General features: G+C 39.8%; 1 protein-coding gene across 1 annotated transcript; it reads left to right on the top strand.

The window, feature by feature from the left end:
- Positions 1–913: 913 nt before the first annotated feature.
- On the top strand, positions 914–25,446 carry jak1 (Janus kinase 1). Its single transcript, XM_080473580.1, has 26 exons — positions 914–1,160; positions 5,823–6,035; positions 6,531–6,654; positions 7,952–8,102; positions 8,529–8,692; positions 9,184–9,452; positions 10,037–10,152; positions 11,524–11,706; positions 11,932–12,089; positions 12,498–12,612; positions 13,504–13,702; positions 15,303–15,412; positions 15,641–15,793; positions 15,992–16,079; positions 16,182–16,309; positions 16,450–16,588; positions 17,925–18,076; positions 18,240–18,390; positions 19,161–19,249; positions 19,487–19,679; positions 20,658–20,782; positions 20,872–21,044; positions 21,318–21,435; positions 21,904–22,014; positions 22,698–23,854; positions 24,530–25,446. The coding sequence occupies exons 2-25, from the start codon at positions 5,834–5,836 to the stop codon at positions 22,815–22,817; spliced, it is 3,531 nt and encodes a 1,176-aa protein (XP_080329706.1). The 5' UTR covers positions 914–1,160; positions 5,823–5,833; the 3' UTR covers positions 22,818–23,854; positions 24,530–25,446.
- The last annotated feature ends 431 nt before the right edge of the window (positions 25,447–25,877 follow it).

The raw sequence follows: 25,877 nt of genomic DNA, 5'->3' as shown, positions 1-25,877 counted from the left end.
ATAATAAAAAAAATGTCAAATTACATCTGGATTGTGTCTCACTGACAATCATTTGTAGTTTTCAAGAAGGGTTCTCCATGAATAAATGGGAAACTACACGGATATAGCATGCTCTCAGAAGGAGCTGGCACTAGAATATTTATACTTAGATTAGATTAGACTGTGCTTTATTCATCCCACAACGGGGAAATTCACATTGTTACAGCAGCAGCTAGGTAAAGGAGCAAAATATACAATATACAAAAAGAAGCAACATATACAATTCACTAGAACTTGAAGAAGCAAAAAATACAATATATACTAAAAGAGGCAAAATATACAATACACGACAACTTAAACAAGCAAAAAAGATACTATATACTAACAGAAGCAGAATATGTAATATATTCAAAGAAGCTAAACATACCATATTCTAGAACTTGTGAAGCTAAATATAAAATATACCAGAAAGCCAAACATACAATATACCTTAACAGAAAAAGATAAAACAGTCTCCTATGAACATATTAACAATATACAATGAGAAAAGTGTGCTAAAAATGTTTTAAGACAGCAAGTAAGGAGGTATATAACGGAAGTTGCACATAATAAAGAGTAAGAATTGCTATAGACTGTGCAGTGGGGAGTTAGAGGGGGACTACAAACACATACGTGTCGGAATAGCTTCAACAATAACAGTTACAATTCTAGGGATTGCAGGAATGTTACATATATATTACAACGTTACTCTCAGGAAACACATGAGGCGTTTTCTTAACCTTCTCGTCGCCGGTGCCCGTTTCTACCCAGAGGGTTTCTGTGTTGCTGAAAGTTCTAATGCCGTCATCTTGACTGACGGGCCAAACAGCCAATCAGCGGCCAGACTTCACACAGGCCCGACGCGTTGATTTCGGGAAAGGGGCGGTCACTTGTCAGGAAGAGTTCGCCAGAACAGAAAGCGCTCGTCTCTCCGAGCTGTCTGTAGAAATCCATCGAGGAATTCTTTTCTTCACATTCCATCCCGCCAGGACAGCGGACGCAGTTCTCGAGAAGTTCAGGTGTGAAGTAGACCACAGACGGCAATCGAAGAGCTCCCGGGGAGGACCGTCAACTCGGTCGAAACGTCTAATGCTGTAAGCGGAACGGAAGTAACTTGCCAGCTGTCTGGCGACGCTTGCTAGGTGAGTTAACAATCCTTTAGGTTTTAGTTGTTTGTTTTTTTTGTCGGTCAAAAACAGAGCCTATCATCGGGTCCGGTGAATATAAACCACTCCATATTCACCGTTTCATGTGGTTAGTAGGTCGGTAGATAATGTTAACATGGAAGACCACCGACAGCTAACAAAGCTTACACGAACCAACGTCAGTTTCCAGGATCGCTGCCCAGCTCGACTGTTCACTGTGACCGACAGCACGTAGCCAGATGTACACATCTCGAGCTCATTACAAGAAATCCCCCAAACACGCATCTATAATACGGAATTACAGCGATCAGAGTGAGACGACACATACACACATCATCAACTATCATTGGTACAGTCCAGTTTACAGCAGTGCTCGTGATTGTTTATTCATGCAACTTTAAACTGTGACATGAAATTTACTGATGATGAGCGTTTTGGGGGTCTCCTACTAATTCTTGAAATAGTTTTAACTCATAATACCTGTGTTATTAACGAAAGACTGGCTGGAGGTCACGAAGAAGGAAATCGTCTAGATTATGTACTTTACGCCTTGTACGTTAAAATATTTATTTTGTCCCAGTCGAGGAGGTTTAGGATAGGGAATCCATCTGCATTGAAATAAAATGATTAAACTGATACTCATATACCAACAAGTCGTTTATTACGCTTACAAACCAGGCGAAGAGTGGCTGTTTTAATTCTACAAATGTTATTCTGTATTTTTCCTTTGTAGTTTTTTCATTATTACCTACCGTACCCCCTTTGTTGGTTTTTGCATTATTTGTCTCTAAAGAAGGTGTCAGCTGAGAATGTGAAAAGTAGATGTGGGTCTTTCCCACAAAAGCCTTTTTTCAGAAATCAGGAACTTAAACGATGGAAAGGAAAATGGCTAAAACACACTGATAATGAAAGTGAATGATGGTTGTTATTGTACTAAGTCAGCCGAAGATAAGTGGCACATTTGATGTTCACAGAAGCATGTAGTATCCTTTCAGACTCAACATACACAATCAGATACGTACTGAAATGTGACCCTACAAACTGCTTGTAAAAGTATAAATGGTTCAATGAAAGACTTAGTTTTGTCGTAGTTTTTCTTGTACTTTTGATAGAGACTTCACCTGTCAGACTTGGAACATATGGACCAGTATTTGAAGCCCTGATATCATATTTGACTTGTGGCAAGTTTAATTAATTGAATTGAATAGAATTCAACAGCTATATTGTCATCGTACATGAGGGTGTGCATTGATAACAGGCTAGATTAAAAACAATAACTAATAAAATCCAATGTACTGTACATGTAAAGCAAGACTACATTAAAAAAATACAACATTCAATAGCAGGCAAGACATTTACAATACAGTGTAGGAGGTAAAAAATCTAATAAAACCCAATAAAATATAATCGCTATGGGAAGCAGATTGAAACGTAAGCAGCATTTAAACCAATAAACCCATTAAAAGTGACACTGCCCTACTGGTTTGAGTTTATAAGTCTTGATCTGAGGATCTGATTCTCTTCCCTGATGGCAGAGAATTACTGTGATAACGATGGGCACTTTTATTGACACACGAGGACATAGAAGCCAATAATATGCACTTGAAAAAGTTTTACAAAGTGTGATGTGATTTACAGATAAATGTAGATGATAGCAAATGTGAAACTGATGAGCAGAAATAAGTAGAGCCACATTATAAGGTAATAATGATGTAAATAATAAATCAATATGTCTTGTTATTTTTAGTTTAGTAATTAGGTACAGGAACAGAAAAAGTCCACCTTTTGGTGTTTACTCTGAAACATCAAAGAGCCGTACTTTGGCTTATCCTGTCAGGTGCAATGGCTTTGCATTTCATGGCAAGTGAGATACTATTTAGCACAATTAGCTGAATTGTGATACAAGCCACTACAGGTACAATGGGCATTGTGATTTTATTTACATTGTCCCCCTGAACCAATATTTAGCATTTGTAGAAAAATAGATTACCCTCTATATTGAAATCATCAGTGATTGATTAGATGGAACATAAGCAAATAAAGCATTTTGTTGTTGTGCAACAGGTACTGTTTACCGTAATCCTGAGCTGTTATGCTCACTGAATCACAACACTTCAAGTACAATTACATGTCATCATTGACTTTTGGACACATTTAAATGTTTTTTGGTACAGAGTGATTGTAGTGATAATTGTACACATTTTGTAATAGTGAAAAAGCTCCAAAGCATCCTGGCAGCTCCTTACGCAAGAACAAAAAAAATCATTTTGCTATCAAAATGTTTTGCAACAACACATTGTCAGCAGGGTAAAACTAACCTTTCTCATGGCGGTCTAATCCCAGCTCACATTCCCTCTTACTGGGTGAACAATCCAACGCTTGGTGAATTCACCTAAAGACAAACATCCATGCATCGTTAATGCTGATGAAGCTATGGATAATGGCTAAGGACTGCTTTGGTAAGAAACTCTTTTTTTTTTCTCTAATGAAGGACAAAAAAATACATAATTTCATTGCGCGCCGACAAAATCAGCTATAATGTACTCAGTGATGTGGAAAATTTCTATGCCGCAGATTTCTGCTGTCTATCAGTTTTGCTGAGTTTTTAACCATCTTATACAGTCAATCACAAACTTGATCAGATGAGAAGCAGACCACGGCTGTTAAGTGTCCCTTTAATGTTGATTCTTTTAAAATCAAAACAGACAACGTCCACAGGAAGTTATCAAAAGTATTATGTTCCAGTGAAGTACGAAGGGGTTGTTTTCGATACAGTTCCACATTCACTCAGTACAGAGGATTGATGACTCGTTGATAATCTCTTCTCAAGAAATTCTACTCTAATCTGGGAGAATAGTGACAAATGATGACTACCACCATCATCAGCCAAGACTTCAGCACCGTGTATTCAATGTATTTCATTACCCTCCGGTAGTGTTGTGCTTTTTGCATTTATTCGTTCTAGAACTGGCACATGAAGTAATTTACATGTTACATGAGAATAAATGCATATATGCTATTTCTGGTTTTTAGTTTGTTGATTTTTGTTTGTATTGTGAAGCACTGTGAAAGGTTGATGATCGTTTCATGATGAGTCATTATGTATAAATCCAATATTTCATGTGGTCCATTGTCTTAATAGGATTTATGTGACATCTTAATAAGAAGTTATAGTAGCAAATAAAGAGGTATGATGATTTAATTTGACTCCAGGGTTGTTGTCAGTTATTGTGATGAATGACCTTGATGATTCTCTAAGTATTTCTCTTTTTCTACATTTAAACAATATTAATATGTTAAGTGTATACTTGAGAACCTTCTGTTGAACACCAAAAACGTGCATTTCTTTCTAGGTATTGCCACACATTAGAGGTTTATGTAGTTACAATGCATTTTGGTGTATGATATATCAAGGTGGCACCTACCGAATGCTGCAGTTGTGTTACTAGTCAAAGGTTCATCTGTTCAACATCAAGTGGATTTTATATGCTTTTGCTGTTGTCTAATAAATGCAAAAAGGTTTAAAATATTGAAAGTCAGATTGTCAAAGAATTGATAGTGAAGCCTCCATTACAATTCTCGATGTACCGGGATGACGTTACTAATCCACATTACATCACTAACTCAAAAATGTAACTGTGTGCAGTACTTACTCTAAGTCTGTGTTTGGTAAAAGCTGAGAAACACATTTCCAAAATTTGGACAAAGGGGACCGAAACACTCGTTCCCACTGCACAGAATGTGACAGGACGGGTATTCATGCATCCCCACTGCAAAAGTTTTGGTTGGTACCGAAAGAACAGTACCCGAGGGTTCCGATTTTTTGTCACCCTTCCGTTGGGCTACCCAGCACTACAGAACAGGTCCGATAAGGAGGAGAAAACGCAGTCGTCTGCTGATTAGTCAGTGATTTACGTCACTTGACAAGCCGGCAATATTCAACTATCTCATCGGTCGTATGAATTAGTGATGGCCAAATGAAGCTTCGATGAAGCTTCATGAACCACTTTCTTTATTTTCTGCTTCGTCATTGACGTGTGACTGACAAATAAGCGCTGCAGGGAGTGGCTCTGCGCAAATGTTAACAACTTCCCTCTTCCCCTCGTCATTTTGTCTCGATTTTGTCGGCTCCTGTTGCATAACCACTTGAGAATGGAGCTACGCACGTTCACCGGTGTTGCCAGATTGGGCAGGTCTCCCCCAATTGGGGAGCCGAATTCCCTTCCGTTTTTACTTTGTTTATTTAGTGCATTTGTGTGCTTATGACATGTTCTTCATTATACATGTAATAATTTTACCGTTTCAACATGATTTCTACACAGGCTGAGATCTGGGCTGGTTTTTATATGGGGTGTATGGCTTTCACGCTGTTTGGGCTGGAAACAGTGAGTCATAACTGGCAACCCTGGCGCTGACCGGCGTGGCATCCATATTTACTTCTGTAAATGGCGTGAAATCACGCCGTCTTCTGCCCATGCTCTCGCTCTTGGATCCAGTAACGGTCACGCCGCAGTCTGATAAAGCTGGCGTTTAAAACGTAGTGAGAACGATGGCGCCAAAAAAAATAGGATTGCAGCAAAAAAATCTGAATTGTGCAACCGTAGTAACACTCGGGACAAAATCTCACTTTTCTCACTTTTGTTTTTCCTTTCACTTCAGGCACCATCTGAATGCCAACTCTGTGGGTGATGGAGTTGAGCAGGCAAATCTGCTTGAAGATGAGGAGAAGCCGGAGGGCCCAGCTCTCCTCCTCTCCTCCTTCCACTTGGGGCCTGGAGATTCATTTTTACCTTCACGATGTTAACCAGCTGCAGTACTTCAAAGGGTGCTACACGGCTGAGGAGCTTTGTGTGGATGCCGCCAAAAAATGCTGTGAGATATGGATTCGTATTTGGCAAAAATCAAGATTTGCTGTCTTTGTTTATTGATATGTAATCTCTATGTGTTTCAACAATTTTGGAATCGCACCTGGCAAATATGACCTGAGGCACATTTTGTTTTATCGACATGTGTCATCATTACATGGACATCACATAGAGGTCTAAAATCATTAAAAGTATTATCAGTTTTCAAGTCATGACTCACTCTATCTTAAAAAAAAAACCTGCCTATTATCAACTAATCCACTATTATTTGTTATTACTGTTTAAAATGTCCCATTGTTTGAGGGAGTGAGAAACTTTCTTTCCACACAAGTTTTTCCTATGGTAGATCACAAACAAAGTACACGATGAGCACGTAGATTTTTATATTTATTGTTTTTTGAGTCCTCCCTTTGGATGAATTGTAAATAACAAGCGTATCAGTGTAAAGATTCCATTTATCAGCCTGTTGATCCCTTTTCTTCTTTCCTCTTCCCGTCCTCAGCAATCTCCCCCTTGTGCCACAACCTATTTGCTCTGTACAATGAAACAACTTGCACCTGGTACCCACCCAACTATGAGTTCAAGATCACAGATGACACAAGCATCAAGTTGCATTACCGCATGAGGTAAGAGCGATGCCAACAGTGGCATGTTACTCATGAAATCAATAAAAACAGCTTTGTGGTGCTCTGAACTTCTGATATGATAAAATAGATATAATGCCGAACTTGACCTGTTTAAGGCACCTATAGTAAAAACTGTAAGCAATCTTACTTTACATCAGTCTGAAAGACTTTTTACATAAGCCAATGCCGTTGTGTAGCATTTCATGCAAAGACATAAATGTATGAGGACATTTTCAGTTACACTTCCTCATTCGTTGTGCTTTGCTTCAGCAGTAAATGCTAGAGAGAATATCTGGCACAGTCTCTTTGTTCTGTAATTTCCTTTGTATACTGTATTGCAGAAAAACTAAAAGACAAAGTAACCTAAGAATTAGAAATTCACTAAAGTGCCATTTACAGCTATTGTAAGCATTTCTGCAGTGACATAGCAGTTTCATGCAATTGCAGATACATAACTTACCAGCTTGCCATTTCTATGATTGATAGAAACAAATTAAACAATACCGTAACGTCTGTCTGTCTCATTGTCTCACCATTAGATTTGATTCCATTTTTTTTTTTTACTTTATATTTCTAGGTAACATTTTTGGGTACTTTTTCTTCCCGTGGTCACTTTTCATTATTGATGGTCTTAATATTGTGAGGATGAGTTTTGGCTGCTATCCACTGACCATGCATGCCACTGAAATGCATCGGTCAGCTGAACAAAAATGCTTGACATAACAGGAACACAGGGAAATGGGTCAAAAGCTAAAAGAAAAAAAAAAGAAAAAGAAAAACAGGTGAGACCCAGAGCCGAAATTCTTACCAGCCGTGTGATTTTTGCTTGGGAAAAAGTCAAAATGAGCCTCACAACACGTGAAATTGGAGAAAACACACATCACTCACCAACATTGTAACGTTTGCATTCAATAACTCTGCATGAGACATGAACATACTTCCTGTAAGTGTTCAGACTCAGGTGCACACTAAAGGTTGGCTAAGAAAAGTGTTTGAACTATTGGTTTAATTTTCTATTTCCAGCTGCTTCAATAGCAGACCACTTGTGCAGCAGCCTGCGAGACATATTTCAAAATTCAGCTTATTTTTAATCTTTAAAATTCCGTCTGGCGCACAGCATGTTCATGTAATACTCATATCTTAGGTCTAACGTGTTCTCATTTTCAGTTTTCTCAGTTTGTGAAACTCAATCGGGATATTTAGGATCAGAATAATTTCATGTAAATAATAGTTAAATGTCAGAAATCCACATAGACTGCATAAGCTAATTTACTCTGTCTTCTTTTTTTCCTGTCAGGTTCTATTTCAGAAACTGGCATGGCACTACTGAAGGAGAATCACCGGTTTGGAGACATTGCATCAGTAAACTCAGAGGTCAGAGCCCACAGAAAATACCCGAAGGGACCCCACTGCTGGACGCTGCTTCCCTAAGCTATCTGTTTTCCCAGGTATGTGCTTAAGGTTTCTTTGATTATCTATGATAAGCCTTTAGTTCCAAGGGGTGACTATATCTCTATCATTGAGACCGTATTTGTATAGATCACTGAAAAAAGTGTCAATGCAAAATTATTTTGGGATGTTTTTTTATATTACAATCGTAACACCTTTTACTGAGAAACGGCACAAGTCACAGTTGACTTGTAAACCAGGAAGTAATATAGCGGCATGGGGGTCATCATAACGGTTAAAATACATAGAATCCTCCTTTTATCTTCAGTGGCACCTGAAGCTAATCATTAGTTGTTGCTTGCTTTACATCATGGTATTGACATTTCCCAACTGCGAGCCCCATTCTTATTTTTTCCCCCCCTGTCTTTTTTCTGTGTTTGGTTTGATTTTCCAATCAGGTTTTCTAATATATCTTTGTTTTTCAGGGCCAGCATGACTTTCAGACAGGCATGGTTCCACTGAGGACATCCCAGTCAGAGGTTGAACAACATGAGATAGAAAATGAATGTTTGGGCATGGCTGTGCTTGCTATCACTCACCATACCCTGACCTTGGAGATGCCCCCAGCCACCTCCTCACGTGAAAACAGGTAACTACACGCTCAAAATAACCTAATGACATATAGAAATATACATTAACAACCTGACCTGTTCTTATGATTTAAGAATGAGGAATACGTTTGTCAATGATGTGCATGATCTCCCAAGTTACAAACGTTTACACAGCAAGGTGTGTCATTTCCATCAAGCAGATATGTTCATATACTACGTGAAATACATTGTTGATGAGTTCAGTTCAGGATCAGAATTACTAACAGACTCGGTAATACTGACACTGTCTCATTAATGGTATTTTGTTGATGGTTAACTTGTAAATCAACCACAACTTGAGTATAGCGAGAGGCAATATTTCTAGTGGATTCAACGACAGTTATCAGTAAACTGTTGTTTGAAGCACTTAGCCACCGTCATAATCATCCCAACATTTGAAGCATAGAGTAACCCACTTATAACAATAACGTAGGACTTGAACATATTATAGAATGAAATGATCTTAATCTGTCTGTCTTAATCCCAACAGCTACAAGCGGTTCATCCCGGAGATGCTGAACCGCAACATTAAGCAGCGCAACTTTCTGACACGCATCCGCATCAATAATGTGTTCAAGAAGTTTCTCAGTGAATTCAACACCGGCACTGTCAAGGACAGCAACATCACACCGTACGACCTAAAGATCAAGTACTTGGCCACACTGGAGGGCCTGACTTGCAACCTAGGCAGTGAGATTTTTGAGCCCATCTCCTTCAGTGTTATGCAGGACGGAGATGTTTGCAACGGAAGCTCCTCCGGTGAGTGTTGCAGAACATTATGTGTCACAAAATTAATCTGTTGGCGTTGATGGAATAATAATTGAAAAGAAATCAGTCAAAAGTAATATTAAGTGAGGAGAATAACCAATTTGGAGACATGAACTGAGATATCCACTAGTTGTTTGTGCTCTTGCAGTATTTTAATTGTAGTATTGTGGTTTTGGGAAGGTGGTTAGTTTGGTATTTGACATGTACAGTGCCTTTGGTTCCCACCCACAGTTCTTTGCACTTAACTGATATCAAAATGTAACCCTTTGGTCTTTGCATTTGGTTAAAATCAAAAGTGAAAGCCAAATTAACCCACTTGTCACAGAGTAAAGACCAAGACCATGGGTGTCCACAACTATGTAGATTTTTTTTAAAACTTCAAGCACCAATATGTAATCTGAGTGATTCCTCATCGTTAATAATATTACAGTAGCCATAGTTATAGTGCTATTTCCTTTATATTAACAGTGTAGTTAATAACAACGTATGCCAAGTTTCACACAATATCAAAGCTGTGTGTACATTATCTCATCTCTGTGTAACTGCTGCATTATAATGATTGCATGCTATTCCAGGTTACTACAATCAGAGTCAGAGCCAGAGCCAAAGTCAGAACATGGAAACGAGCCATGACATGCAGGTCCTTGTTACTGGTACCATTGGCATTTCCTGGAGGAGTAAACCCTCTGTGGTAAGTAAAACGGTCTGTGAGCAAAATTCAGCAATCTTCTATCTATAATGACAAACATTAGTTTTATATGATATATTGATAAAACCCCGAGACAGTAAATGTATATAGACATGTTATTTTTAGTGCTGTCAATCGCTTAAAAAAAATTAACTAATTAATTGCACAACTTTCTGTAAGTAATTGCGATTAATCGCATTGTTTTTCTACTGAAGACTGAAGCTTGCAATGGAAATTTATTGAGAGCGCTGCGCCCATACATATGCACATACTGCTCCGGTAAGGGAGTAAAACAAACTAACAAACAAACAAAGAAAAAAAAGAGGAAGTAAACAACTGCTTTAATTACGTTAAACCTTTTTAACGAGTTAAACATTTCAAATCAATTAATTAAATGAATGCATTATTTTTGACAACACTAGTTATTTTATGATTTAAAAAATGTCTAGATTCGTTAAGATTGTCATTATGATTTTATGAAAGTGGCAATTAAAAAATAAACTAGAATAGAAACACTTTATTAATCCCAGAGGTAAATTATCTATCTAGCATCGCTCAACACAGAATGAAATGTAAATAAATATATATATAAAATATAATAAATGGAATAGAATAGAAATATCAAATGAGTCAGAATAAGAATTAAGTAAATGTTTACTATTAATATGTAGAAGGATTCACTGATTAATATATGAATATAAGAATGGATTGACAGTAAAAACACAACAAAAACACAATAGAGAAGAGTTATAGAGTCTGAAAGCCACAGGAATGAAGGATCTCCTGCGCTTAGTACTGCATTTTGTGTCGGCCACCCTCAGTATCCTGCTCGAGCATGAAACAGCAGAGGATAGCTGTCGCCACCACAAACACCTTCAGCATAGTGCGGCAGCTGTTGAAGAACCTCAGCTGCCTCAAAACATTGAGTTGGCTTTGGCCCTTTGTATTCAAGGGCTTCAGTGTTTCTCACCCAGTCCAGTTTATTGGACGCCCAGGTACTTATACTCCTTCACAATGTCCACACTTGCCCCCTGGTTGGAATCGGGGGACACGGGCACCCTGTTTCTCCTTCAAGTCCACCACCAGCTCCTTGGTTTTGCCTCACTGAGCTGTAGATAGTTACGCTCAGACCAAATGACAAAGTTATGGTCAGTTTCTCTCTACTCGGCCTCATCCAACTACAGCAGAGTATATATTGTGCAAAACTTAAAATCATAACTGCTGTTTCTTTTCTGCCCATTTTTTCAGGAGCATTAGAACACACTATATTCATTATAGCAATACACATGACTTAACATTGGTCATTGAAGCATTATCAAGTGATATTAACAATTCTTTCGCATGATCTGGATGCAAACCTCATCTACCAAACAGTTGCCTGTGATCTCCAAAGAGAAGAGCAAGTCAAAGAAGAACAAACTGGATGGAAAGCAGAAAAATGACTGGAAGAAAGAACAAAACAAAGGCTGGGTGGTGTTCTGTGACTTCCATGAGATCACACACACTGTCATCAAAGAGGCGACGGTCACGATCTACAAACAAGACAACAAGAAGATGGTGAGATGGACATAGAGGCACATCAAACAGAAGTGTGGGTCTGTGGAACAGGGAATTGCATGTTCCAATATCCTTCAGTCTGTTTTTTGATGACCCTATATATTATATTATTTCAGTGGTTTATTTTGAAAATGTATCTTGTACAGCTTTTGTGTTCATTCATGCCTCAGGTATGCTGTTTTACTCATAACTTCCATTCTTTTCACTGTTTTCCACACTTTTCAGGAGATGCAAATGGCTTCTAGGCCTGAGGCTCTGTCTTTTGCAGCCCTTGTGGATGGGTACTTCCGACTCACAGTGGATGCCCATCACTACCTGTGCAAGGAGGTCGCTCCAGCTTCAGTGGTCCACAACATTGAAAATGGGTGCCACGGACCTATTTGGTATGTTACTGTCTTAATTAGGTTAACTGTATATATCTCTGTAACTCTGGGTGGTTGCACTTCTATTTACGTTAAAACACATCTCTTAAGGACCTTAATCTGTATTTGCTTCATATACCCTGATACCCTTCCACATCCCCCTTTGCATAGATTATATATTGATTAGTTGCAGTAACATTTGTTTGTTTGGGTCTTTTTTTTTACCTTTTTTTTAACCCTTTGATTTGGAAATAGGAATACAAAAATATTTGAAATATATTTAGATGAATAAATGTGGGATTTTGTTGTGAAGCATCTGTATCACACAGATATTACAAACTGAAAAGGGCTACAAAATAAAGTTTAATGGTGTGATGCTAGAATTGATACAAGTGTTAATTTGAATAAAAATGGTTTTCCTTTCTTCAGTACGGAGTATGCTATACACAAGCTACGACAGGAGGGCAATGAGGAGGGAACTTACATCTTGCGCTGGAGCTGTACTGACTTTCAGTATATTATCATCACTGTGGTCTGCAACGAGGTACAGTAGTGATTCTTTTTTGACATACTCTGGAAATCCTCAAGAAGTGAAGCCTATAACTCTCACTGTTACAATATACTGTGTCGTCTAGAATAGGCCTATTCTACTTTATCTACATTTGTGTTTTACATATTAAAATGTTACTGTAGGAATATTACCTTCGATAATTGTATTGATAAAAAGCATTTTCACAGTAAAAACAGAATGGTGAAAATGGTTGCACTCAAATTCTAGTCATTTCAGTGACAGAGGACACGCCCTAATGACAATTTTCTCATTGGTAAGACTGAAAGACACACCTCAGGAATCAATTCTGCAACCACACCTCATCCGCTTGACAAGTTTCTACAGGCCTTTCCAATACAAAACAATTTTTGGGGAAACAAAAACCCCACTTGCAGCATGTTCTTCTACTGTCAAAACAGATCAGTGCTGTGAACAAGGAATATGGTATAAATGAAGTTTTTATTACGAGTTGTACTGGTTTACCTTTGTTTACTCATCAGTTGATATAATATTACATCACAAGGTGGTGAGAACAGGACAAGCCAATGCTGTTTTGTGAGTCAGCTTGAGAGGAAACACACTTGTGATGTGAACTCAACGTGCACATTTGCTTTCACACTCACCAAGATGGCCCACTGGATTTTAGCTATCCTATGTATAAGCTGCATGGTGCTGCATGTGTGTCTTGTGGCTACAATTTATTCCAATCCATTTTAGGAGAATAGTTATTATGTTATCATATTTGTTTAAATTGTAGAATAATTGTTGTATAAAGGTTGGTGATGAAACCGTTTGATTGACCTGACTGTCTAACAGAACTTTAATGAACTTAAATAAGTTCCCTATTTGGGGATCTCATTAAACTCTGTTTCATTCTTCCTCAAGATGGATTTGGGGGAGTCTCGTCAGGTGCATCAGTATAAGAACTTCCAGATTGAGGTGACCCCCAATGGCTTCCGCCTGTACGGCACAGAAACATTGCGGACGACTCTGAAGGAGCTGCTGAAACACCTGGAGGGTCAGAATCTTCGCACGGACAACCTCCAGTTTCAGCTGCTTCGCTGGTGCCCTCCTCAGCCAAGAGGTGAATTTAAGATTACCACAAAAAGTAATAGATTTGACTCTAGTTGAAGTCATTCACAATAACACAGAAGCAGTAATTACACAGTATCACATGTACGTTAGTTGTCGTAAAGCTAAGCACTTTAAAAGAAATAATAATTCTATCTACAAAATCAATTCTCTGTACATAAATGATGCATTGACAGGGATAACAATGGTTCATCTGATGTGTATAGCATACAACGCTTTTAGTGCGTGTACGCTTGAAAATAATCGTTGTATATTAGATTTGCCAAGATCCAGTTACTGGGGCAACGGCCCATAACATTTGCTCTGTTGATTGACAATTAGGGGAGATTTAAGTGCAACAGCCTGTTGATGATTCCAGCCCATATAATACAAGAAGGAAAAGGCCGTGTCCTCATACACAGTTTAGTCCTGAGTTGTTCTGAGTGCGTCGGGGCCAAGGGCTGCTATAGAAAACAAAGCTTGCATGAACAACCTACACGTGTGTTTTTTCTGTGTACTTGCGTCTGTGAAATGGTGTCAGAGAGGAAGAGAGTTGTAAATGTGGGTTTCCGGGGCCATGCTAGCACTCTTCTGTTTACTTCACTCAGGGAAAGGTAGAGAATTGTATTCATGTGAGCGTGGAAGTGTCTCGCTGTGTATATTCTTGCTACGGCTTCTGTGGGATTGATCGTTATCATCATTTTGCATGTTTCTGGTTAGTGTTGGGTGTGGATATGCTTTTGAGAAATATGAGGACTGGAGCGCTGTAATGCTGTTGAAATATTCATTTTAACTGCACGTTTACTCAAACAGTTGCAGACTTGTTTGCAAAGTTTAAAGAAACATCTTGAGTAAAAAAATGTATAATTTTTAAACGTTTCAGAGTATAAGTTTCATTAGGCTAAATTAATCACTGTACATGTCAGTGTGGGGTGCTGCAGTATTACGTGGATTGAATCTGGTGTGGCCTTGTATTCGGTGGTAGGTGTGGGTTGCATGTTTTGCTTTGGGTTTGCATGGAAACCCAGATTGCATATTTTAGAGCGGCGCTGTGAACGCTCTTTGATGGGATGCTTTTGGGTTGCATATGTCTTTATTTCACTGAAACCACAGCTTTGCTCCTTTTGTAACATCAGACACAGACATTTGGTGTAGTAACAGGCACAAAGAAATAGTTGCGCTTCATCCTCCCACACACCACACTGCCACAAAAAAAACAACCCCCCAAAAAAATTTCAGTATGGTACACAGATCTGCACGTACCTGTCTATATTGTTGTCTCAATGACGTCATCAGCTATACACCATGTAAACACTGTTTTATTCACTGTGCTTGTGCAAGTTTCGTGCAAGTGTGCACTTCTGCTTTTTCTTTGGTGCTTTAACGATTATTTTAACAGGTTTAGTTTTTTTGACCATCATTTTATTCCATCGTCTGAGTGATTTGCAGACTCAAATCAGTCAACACTTTCAACAATAACTGTCACATGACAATGACACATGGGACACCAACTTAACACGGAACAATTTCAAAATGTTTTCCCCACATACGAGTGTAAAACTTTTTTGTAGTAACTTTGTGTTAAAAAGATTCGTCTGTGTTTGTTTTTACAGAGGTTTCTAACCTCCTGGTGGTCACGAAGGAGAGAGCTCCAGCACCCCAGACACCAATACAGGAGAGTCAGCTCAGCTTCCATCGCATTCTCAAAGAGGAAATTGAACAGGTACAGTGATTCCATGCCTTGCCTCATATGTTACAGGCTCGTACAGCGCTTCTCTTTTTTAATTTCTAGTTACCGTAGATATTCCAATTCACATTGCTATATTGATGTGTTACTACAATCATGGAAAAGGAAACACTTTTGAAAGAGAAAATGGACAGAAGCTCATCCTTGTCGTCTCTGCGCAAATAGTAAATGTTACTGTTTAATGTGCTACTTTCTCATGATCAGGAGGAGCACCTCGGCCTGGGCACAAAAACTAACATCTACTCAGGCACTCTGAGGGTGAAGAGTGAGGAAGAGGAGGACGTAGGTTACTCCTCCTTCCAGGAGGTCAAAGTGGTCCTGAAGGTCCTGGGTTCCGGACACAGGGATATCTCCTTGGTGAGACATAACCGTATAACTCATCCCTGTACACCACTTTCTTTAATGAGCTTGTCATCAGACTGCAACTGACTTCTTTAATATCTAACCATGCTGAAAGCGTCTGCTTAATGGCTGAAAGGTGTTGCAAAATCGAATTGGACAGTGTCTCTGTAGTCTGCAGTTTGTAATGAATCATCTTTGTCTCTGTGTTGACAGGCCTTCTTTGAAACGGCTAGTATGATGCGACAAGTCTCCCATAAACACATTGTGCTGCTCTATGGCGTGTGTGTCCGCCATCAGGAGAGTAAGTACACATTAACAGCTGCAAGGATACAAGTGTTTATGAAGATATGGCGCCGTTGCTGATTTTTTTTTTTTCACTTCACCTGTCTCTGTGCATTACAAGATATCATGGTGGAGGAGTTTGTCCAACTTGGACCACTGGATTTGTTCATGAGGAGACAGCAGAATCCACTCAGCACGCCCTGGAAGTTCCAGGTGGCCAAGCAGCTGGCCTCAGCTCTTAGCTACTTGGTAAATACTTGCAACATCCATTATTACCCATAACATGAATATACGTGTGTTTAACTTTGATTCCCAAATGTTTTTCTCTTCTTTTTTTTTTTTGTTGTTTGTTTTTGGCGGGGTGTATTTTCTTTTTGACATTTTTTTAGGAGGACAAAAAGCTCGTCCACGGCTTTGTGTGTGCTAAGAACATACTACTGGCCAGAGACGGACTTGATACCGACGAGGGGGGGCCCTTCATCAAGCTCAGCGACCCAGGAATACCAATCACTGTGCTCACCAGAGAGGGTAAGCACAAGGCAGGACTAATAGTGCAACTCAAATTGTTACAACATAGGTCTGGGTGTTTTACATTCACTTTCACTTTCTTTATTGGGCTGCAGTATTCACTTCACTGAATAAAGGACTATTAAGCCGAAGTTTTGGAGTTAAACAATATAAATATTCAAAAATAATGGCGCCTCAGTGAAAAAAATAGAAAATAAAACAGCATTTCCAATCATCGATAAACAACCCAGCTGTCACATTTCCGTTTTGCTGTTTAATTTGGTTGGTAAAAGGGTAATTATCTGGCCTCAGAAAGACAACGCAATAACATTTCTCCGATTGCACATCCTATGAACGGCTGCCTCATGTTTCCATGAGAGCTACAAGTTGGGCGGTATCACTGTGCAGATGGATCAGCAACCACAGAACAGACTGGAAATGTTTCCGTACAAATGTCCATCACTGCATGTCCCTCGAGCCGCTGCTCGCTCGCTTCTTGTTCCCAGAACTCTTTCACATTTCTTATTCTGTCTCCATTTTGCTTCCAGTTATATATTGATGTTCTTTTACATAGATTTGATTGAACGTAGTGCATAGAGTGCTCAGAAACCCACTGGGAGCACTCTTCCCTGTTTCCCAGCAATCCCCAATCACTTTACTCAAGCCCAAATCTATTCTTCTCTTTTGCTTGTTTTTCTCACTCTCTTTTGTCCCGACACTCAATTATCTAATTTCTTGTCCTCCTTTCGTTCTCCGTTCGAGTCCCTCACAGTGTCCGTCTCTTTTTTACTTACCCCACATCTGATGTTATGGATCAGTGGAACAAAAATGGCAGTAATGGAGGTCGGCCTGTCGGTTAGCCTATCCTTCAGTCAGCGATGTATTCCTGTCAACTGTTGTAGAGTCTCTTCAGCTGCTTGGCCCATCAGTTTGTGTATTTAGCAGAAAATAATTATGGTCTGCCTGACCAATGTTACCTTCTGGGGCACGCTCCCAGATAGTTGGTGACGACAAACACCTCCAAAAGAGGTTTAGAAGCTTTTCTAGGAATTGACTATATAATCTTTTATAGTCAGATGTAGGTTTACATTTCTCGAAGGTCAGCTATACATGTTATTTATGTTTATTTTAAAGCCTAAGTCAGTCTTTCACCCACAGTTATGATTAAAGAAACATTACCATCATCACATCTAAAGTTAACAGTGGTGGTGGTTGAGGTGATCGCTTGTAAATCTATTCACTAGAAAATTATTTTCTGAAAAGTCTGCGTGCAATATTCTACTCCTCTCCCATGAGGTTCAATTCATTTATTGGAAATGTGCTCCACTCACTTGTGTTGTTTTATCTGCGTCTACAGAGTGTGTGCACCGTATCCCCTGGATTGCCCCCGAGTGTGTGAAGAGTGTGTCGTCCTTGAGTGTTGCGGCTGACAAGTGGGGATTTGGTACCACCCTGTGGGAGATCTGTTATGATGGAGAGGTCCCTCTGAAAGAGAAGAAGCTGACGGAGGTGTGGTGCACAGACATTGAAACTGTTTGTGAATGAAACCCGCCAATTTTTCAACGTTTTGAATTCTTGGATCACCTGTGTCCATGAAACACTCAAGCTGTTCTTATCAGTTTTAGTTCTTCTCACCGGTCGTGCATTTGTATTGATGTCTTTTTCTGAGCAGAAGGAACGGTTTTATGAAACCGAATGTCAACTGGCCACCCCAGACTGCAGAGAGCTGGCGGAACTCATGACCCGTTGCATGAACTACGATCCCAAGAACAGACCTTTTTTCAGGGCCATCGTCAGAGACATTGACGACCTAGAGGAGAAAAGTATGTATGCTTCTCATTTGTGCACTTTAAATTATGCTGTGGGTGTTGTCGTAGCAAGTTTACACATCACCTCTAAAACCTCAAGGAGCATCTGGCAGCAGTTTTATTGCATATCTGGTATCTTTTGGAATTTAAACGTAATGTAACTTATAAAGTAGATTTTTGTAACACTTCCAGAGTCCAAACATGCAGACGTTGACATTGTAAAACCTTGCTGACTGTTGATTTCCAACAATAATTTTGATGCATGATTTGTTTCTCATGCAGTGTGAAGGCAGGAGCTTCATAAAGAGAGTTGTTTACTCCTCTCAGTTTTTCATGAGGAAGTTCACTGGGTGCACTATCACCGCTCTGCCCCTCCGCGAGGCCCCATAGCAACCTAGCATACCATGTTCTCCACCTGCTGGACCACATGTGATATTGCAGACAGTCGTTCTTTAATCTTTATTGTCACTTTGATCTTATTATTGGGAAAGATCCAAATATCTATAACGTTATTTCACCTCCATATCAGTTTTTGAGGAGTTGCACCAAAAACAAAAAAAAACAAAAGCTAAGAGAATGAATCTTTTGCACATTGAATTGTCCTTCCCTGAGAACAAAGATTTAATGGATGCCAGATAAACGAAGCAGTTGGTCATTTACTGAAAATATAAGGGAAAACTTTGACACTGTCAGCTGCAATTGACTGATTTATGCTTCTTGTGTTTTGAATGAAACACAATATATGCAACATGCTCAGCAGATCTGTTTCTGTCTCTGTCTTTCAGACCCGTCTATCAAACCTAAACGTCCAATAGAAGTGGACCCAACCATTTTTGAGAAAAGATTCCTGAGGAAGATCAGAGAACTAGGAGAGGTAACACGCGACTGAGTTTGTGCTGTTCTGTTTATCTTTCTATTTCTCTTTTCAGGTGTTGGATGTTAACCTGTTTATATTAATGAATAAACTCGCTTTCAAAACAACTTGACTTCCTATGAGGCAGATGGCAGATATTATCCTATAGTTTGTATTTTCATGTCACTAAGCCCATAGAATGGAAAAAGACCACCTTTTCATGCATTTTGTTAATTCCTTGCCATATTCTTGTTGCAGGGCCACTTTGGTAAAGTTGAGCTGTGTCGCTACGATCCTCGGGGAGACAGAACGGGCGAGCTGGTAGCAGTGAAGTCGCTGAAGCCAGAGAACCGCGATGAACAGAGCAACAACCTCTCCAGAGAGATCGACATCTTGAAGGCACTGTACCACGAAAACATCGTCAAGTACAAGGGCATTTGCCAAGAAGAGGGTAAGATCAAATGCAAACAGAGAAATCGGCATAAACGGTATTGCTGGCATGGTGGACGAACGCAGGCTTTATGATGTCTGACAATATTTGTCATGAATTGAACGTTTGATGCTTGGTTTAAAAAAAAAAAAAGGGCATGTGTCCCCTTCATGTACCGACAGAAGAAACCACTTAATGTACTATACTACTGTACTACTGGCTGTATTGTGCAGCAACCACACCAACGTAACTGCGACGCACTGGGAGTAAGAAGGCCGTGACGCGTGACAATGTTTGAAATGCACGTCCCGATTCACGGCCTTCAGCAAAGCTTGACCTTCAAATGTGGTTTTCTCAAACTATTGATCAGAATAATGTGCAGAAACACTGAGAGCAGTGAGAACAGTCTGAGATGATGTCCAGTGATCCCATCATATTTCTGTGAAGCTTCATTGGAGAAACGTTGTGTTAAATTTGAGGATCAGAGACTCACATGTATAAACACAGTTTGCATTTGTACATTTATTTGAGTAATTTAACCTCCTTTACATGATTTGATTTGATTCAGGCCTGAATCATAACTGGTATGAGAGAGGCATAATATTAACAGTTGCTGTCAATGCAATTCAACTCGGCATCACCTAAAAAAAAAATCCTTCTTTCCTTTCAAAACAAGTTTAAGCCATAACAATATGTGAAGTGACTGACGATCATTGTCTCTTTATTATGGCCCTTGTTAGTGTGTGGGCTGTTGGGAGGAAATAAACTTAGCTGATATCCCTTTTGTTATCAGTGTCTCACTGAGAAGTGATACAACAAGGAAGAAAGGACCCAACAGACGAGCTGCCGTCCCTCATAGAACTTTGATTGATCGATGTATTTTGTACAAGTATAGGTGATAAAGTTACTGAGTGCATGAAGAAGCCAAAACATGCCTCATGGAAACCCGACTCCCAACTGTCCAACTGACTACAGGTGTTTGTATAAACGTGTTTCCAGGTGGTCAGGCCATCAAGCTGATAATGGAGTATCTTCCACTGGGCAGTTTGAAAGAGTATCTTCCCAGACACAAAAGCAAGACCAGCCTCAGCGACCTGCTCAGCTACTCTATCCAGATATGCAAGGTAAGACTTCTTCTGACCGAACTTCCGTGTCATAGTTGAGTCACTTTGAAGGTTACTGATTTTTAAAAAAAAATTTGTGGTAAATTTAGGGGATGGACTATTTGGGATCTCAAAATTACATCCACCGAGATCTGGCTGCCCGCAACGTACTGGTGGAAAATGAGACAACAGTCAAGATCGGAGATTTCGGCCTTACCAAGAGCATCAAAGACAATGAGGGGTATTACACTGTCAAAGACGACCATGACAGTCCGGTGTTCTGGTGAGTCAGAAGGCCCTTCACACTGCAATTTGTTACACAACATCGTTGAAGTCTTCAATTCTAAAAGGGACACTTTGTAAAGGAAGACGTGGACAGACAGTTTTCATACAGCAGACTAGTAATATATTGGCTCTCGTCGGTTGGCATTGACCTGCACTCCGCGGTGAATTTAGAAAAGAAAGAAAAGAGCAGAGCGAAGTCGTGAACCTGTTGGCAACAGAGTGACTTCAAACCAGCAGAAATCACTCTTTATTTGTTTTTGTTTTTTTTCAGGTATGCTCCAGAGTGTCTGACTCAATGCAAGTTTTACCTCGCCTCAGACGTTTGGTCGTTTGGGGTGACGATGTATGAGCTCATTGCCTACTGCGACTCCTCCAAGAGCCCCATGATGGTCAGTGTGCACTCCCCGTCACTCAAGCGTTTACTTTTAGTCGATTCATGAAGCTTACCAGAGAAATATGTATCAACACACACCATTCCTGCAGAAATGAAGACCTGAATTTGCAGCATTATGCACATTGTCACCTGGATGGAGCAGATGGTGGTGCTCTTTAGCCAGAGCAGCAGATGACCGATTCCGCCAGCAGCTTTCCCAAGTGTTGCCTGTGCCAGCGCTTCGTTCATCAGAATGACCTTTAGTTCACATCAGGCTGGCTTGTCACTTTTATTGAAGAGGAATTACAAAAATAGCTTTTTACATGAAACATCGGATGAATGTGAATCAGAAAACGGCCCAAATGTGGTTTCAGCTCTTCGCTGGGCTTTTCAGTCGCATGTCAGTAGTTCACACCCGAAGTAAAATGGGTGTCGAACAGCAGCGTGAGTCATTTGTGACCGTTCCTCGTCTTCACCCGCACAGCGCTTCTCCGATATGATTGGTCGGACCCAGGGTCAGATGACGATCATCCGACTGGTGAAGGCGTTGCAGGAAGGAAAGAGGCTGCCGCGTCTCGACGGCTGCCCCGAGCCGGTGAGAAATCTGTTCACCAGCATCACACAACACACCAGCAAGTCGTGGCTTTTGAGAATTTTATTGTGTTGTAGAAGTGAGAGAATAAAAAGGAAACACACACATGTTTGTGGAGGTTTCTACATTATTCTTTGTGTTAAACCAGCTGCAGTCTCCTATGAGAGCTTGTATGATGTCTGTTCACATTATTAAGCCTGCTTAAAGTTGATTTCCGTTTTACTTGATGGCGAATCCCCAGAAGGTGGATCATCCTGATTGTTTTTGTGAAGAATACATTTTTAAAAAAAAGTCAGTAATACCTGCACCTCTACAGTGTATTTATCTTTAAAGATGTGTATATGTATATTACATTGCAGATTATATTGCCAGTGCTTTAATAACATTTCTATAACGTTTTAAAAGTCATTTTTGCCGTCAGTTACATGCAATGTTTTTGAGATAGGTTTTTGGACACGGCAACCTTTGGCCGGATGGTGCCTTAAATTGAATGAATGCAGCTTCATTTCCAGTTTAAACTTGGAATGAGTGCACATGTACTGTATTTGTCCACGTTATTGACGGTCTCCGTCCACATACTCAGCCCTGCTGCTCGTCTCACAAAGACAGGTTCCTCTTATACTAATATTATACCAAGCACATACGATCCTTCCCACCTGCAGGCTAACACAGTTTGTATGTGACAGGTCTACGAGCTGATGCGGAAGTGCTGGGAGCAGACGCCCGACAGGAGGATTACCTTCAAGCGGCTGATCGAGGAGCTGACCACCATGCAGCAGCAGCTCCAGCAGCAGAACGACTTCTAATCCTGCAGAGGGTCGAAGATGAAGCCCACTCTTCATGCAGACGTGGAGAAGAAGACAGATTACCCCCCCCCCCCCCCCTAGCAGAACATACACATCTGCTCTGCTTGTGCAGCTCCTCTGGACGGACAGATGAGCAAAGCCACTCTGTGTCACACACATAGTGTCTCCCTTCCTAAACCACAGCAAAAAAAAAAAAAAGACTCCGTCTCACCATTATCTCAGCAAGACACATTTTTTTTAAAACACTTCACGTTATTCAAAATTGTATCTGTTGTGCTAAAAAGTCATTTGTTTTTACTACCAGTCATATTAGAAACCTGTCTGCACTTTGAAAAACGTCAAGTCAAGAGGACTTGTTGTTTTATTGTCTTCAGACCGGCGGTCCCCAACCTTTTTGCACCACGAACCGGTTTCAAGCAGCGTCAGTCGAGCAGGACGGTGTTTGAAATGGCCTTAACCAGGACTTAATGACGTATGAAAAAAACACTGGGATGGATTTAAGTGCAGGAAAGAAGCACTGCACTTTTATTTTTCCCCAAAATAAAACTTAACGCAGGCAAACAAGAAATTCCAACGCACATTCTCAAGATGAAACTTTTTATTCTGCGGACCGGATCATCTAGTGGTTGGGGACCCCTGCCTGCCCTAGACCATATTCCATTTCTACGGCCGGTGCAGCCCTCACTGACGGACACCGAACAGATAGGAGTTTATCACAGTCGCATTGTGGCCTTTCTGTGACGACGTCCAGTGAGTCTTTGCTAAATCGTGTTAGAACGTGCTTTGGCTGGAGGCGAGATGAGAAGCAGACGCCGCCACTGAAGACGAGCTGATGCATTTTGATTAATAGACTCTTGTCTATTGAAGCGTTGCATGATTTATTTGTATTTTGTATTTTTTTTTTTTTATCCATCAATGAGGAGCACCTGGGCTTTGTGTTTCCGGTGCTGCTGAGATGTGACGTTAAATTAGAGTGAATAATCAGTCGGCCGGATCTTTTCATTATGCTGTGGTTACCGAGGGTGACCAGTTTCATTGTTCTAAAACTAACAGAAAAAACTTCAAACTCTTTTTTTTTTTTGTCTGTTTTTTTTTGTCTGAAGTTTTTTATGTTTCTTCTTTTACGGAAGAGTTTTAGGGCCACTGAAGAAAAAAAAAAAATTTCGGAGGCTAAGAAAAAAAAAACCTTCGTGGCCTCAGAAAAAGTCGAAAATCAAAGTCGAGATTTTTTTTTTTCACGGTGGAAATAAAAGTCCGTCCGTCCACATGCCAGCGCGTGTCACTGCTTCCTCAAAATGCATATCAGGCGGTTTAATGAAGTGATGAAAAGTCGCTTCAGGACAGAATCTAGCTCATAAACACGGAGCAGTTATCATCAGTATCAGGGCTAGAAGAGACAGAGCAGCCTGCTGCCTGGTTCTGTCGCGGAAGTTCGTCGAGTACGAAGGACAAAGACACGGATCCCGGGCTGCTTGTTTAAATGTTCTTATTAATCAAGGAAATCCTGTGTAAAATCACACGTCCATAAGCAGTAAGCAACCCGATATAGTCAGAATTAAGTGATTTAATGTGAATTCACATCTACGGGCAAATGATGAGGGATGGACAGACGTCTCTCCGTGAAAAAAAAAAAAAATCTCGACTTTGATTTTCGACTTTTTCTGAGGCCACGGAGGTTTTTTTTTTTTTTTAGCCTCCGAATTTTTCTTCAGTGGCCCTAAAACTCTTCCGTACTTCTTTATTTCTTCTGAAGGCATTTTTTTTTGGTTTGTTTTTTTTAATGTTCCAGAAAACTGTGACAGCCATTTCTCAAATATATATTCAGAGAATGTTATGGACCAATTAACTCAAAACATGGCTGCATGTTGGATTGTTTTTCTGTGAAGGAGCTGTACATGCTGCGGCCATCATGCTCTCTTAGTGATGTTTTCCTTGAGATATAATAATGCAGAGATGTATCGTTGTGCCTGCATCTTGTAATCAGTGGGAACTTGGAGCTGCGAGGTTCTGTGAGCGACACACGAGGGCAGAGTAACTCCCGTTTCTTTCTCTCTTTTGTCATCCATCCATCAGCGCCTCATATATACTGTGTCTTTTACATATACTCATTAGTGCAAGAGCCGAAGGCTTCAGATTGTTCATGGAAGCATTTTAGATGGAACATAGCGGGATGTGAGAAAGACTGTTATTTTTTTTCCCCTGCTATTTCTTTGTTAATCCATACAAATTATTGTTTTCAGTGACATGGAACATAGGTCTGTCTTTTTTATTTCACCTTTCCTTTGTAATCCTCTAATATTCCAGAACATTTATAAAAGTGCATTTATCTACGTCTATGTCATAAGAGAGCAGGTAGTTTTTTCTTCCAGTTTTAAACCCGCCTGTAAAGAGTTCAGATAGGAAGTCTCACCCAGTCACTCGTTTCCACGAGACTCACAAGTGGCCAGTTTTACTCCATGAAACTGTGAACGTTTGGTAGAAAGACAAGGAAAACGACGGAACAAAAGGACAAGAATGCGCTTCAGTCCACATTTTTATTTAGGAATGTAAAAGACAATTCCTTCGGCTCTAAATAAGAGAAAAGAAATATATATTTTTCAAAAAAAAAAAAAAAAAAATAAGACAAGAGTATGACTCGTGGAAAGTGATTATCCTTAGATACACAATGAAAAAATAAATAAAATCAATGTTCGCTGTGTACTGTCTGTCAATCTAAATGCAGTATTTTTCCAGAACTACTGAAACATTTTGTTCTATATATTAAAGTTGTAAAGAGGCATGCTAAAATTGCTCTAGAAATACTTTATTCACAGTAAAACAATATCAATGTTAGTGTAATATAAAATTTTGCAAAATCTACAGTATATTTTAATCAAAAACAAACAAAAAAAAATAAATCCAAAAAAATCCACATACCCGAAAAGCCAAAGCTTGTTTACAAAGCAAGAAGCACAGCAAAATCTAAATGTATCTACAGCCAGTAAAACGTGTCCTTAAAATCAGAAATACTTTAGTATTGCAAAGCTTTGTGATCAACACGCACACAGACAATGCGCAGTC

This window comes from Lipophrys pholis (assembly GCF_963383615.2).
Source record: "Lipophrys pholis genome assembly, chromosome: 10".
Taxonomy (NCBI): Eukaryota; Metazoa; Chordata; class Actinopteri; order Blenniiformes; family Blenniidae; genus Lipophrys; species Lipophrys pholis.
This window is presented reverse-complemented; position numbering and strand designations above follow the sequence as displayed.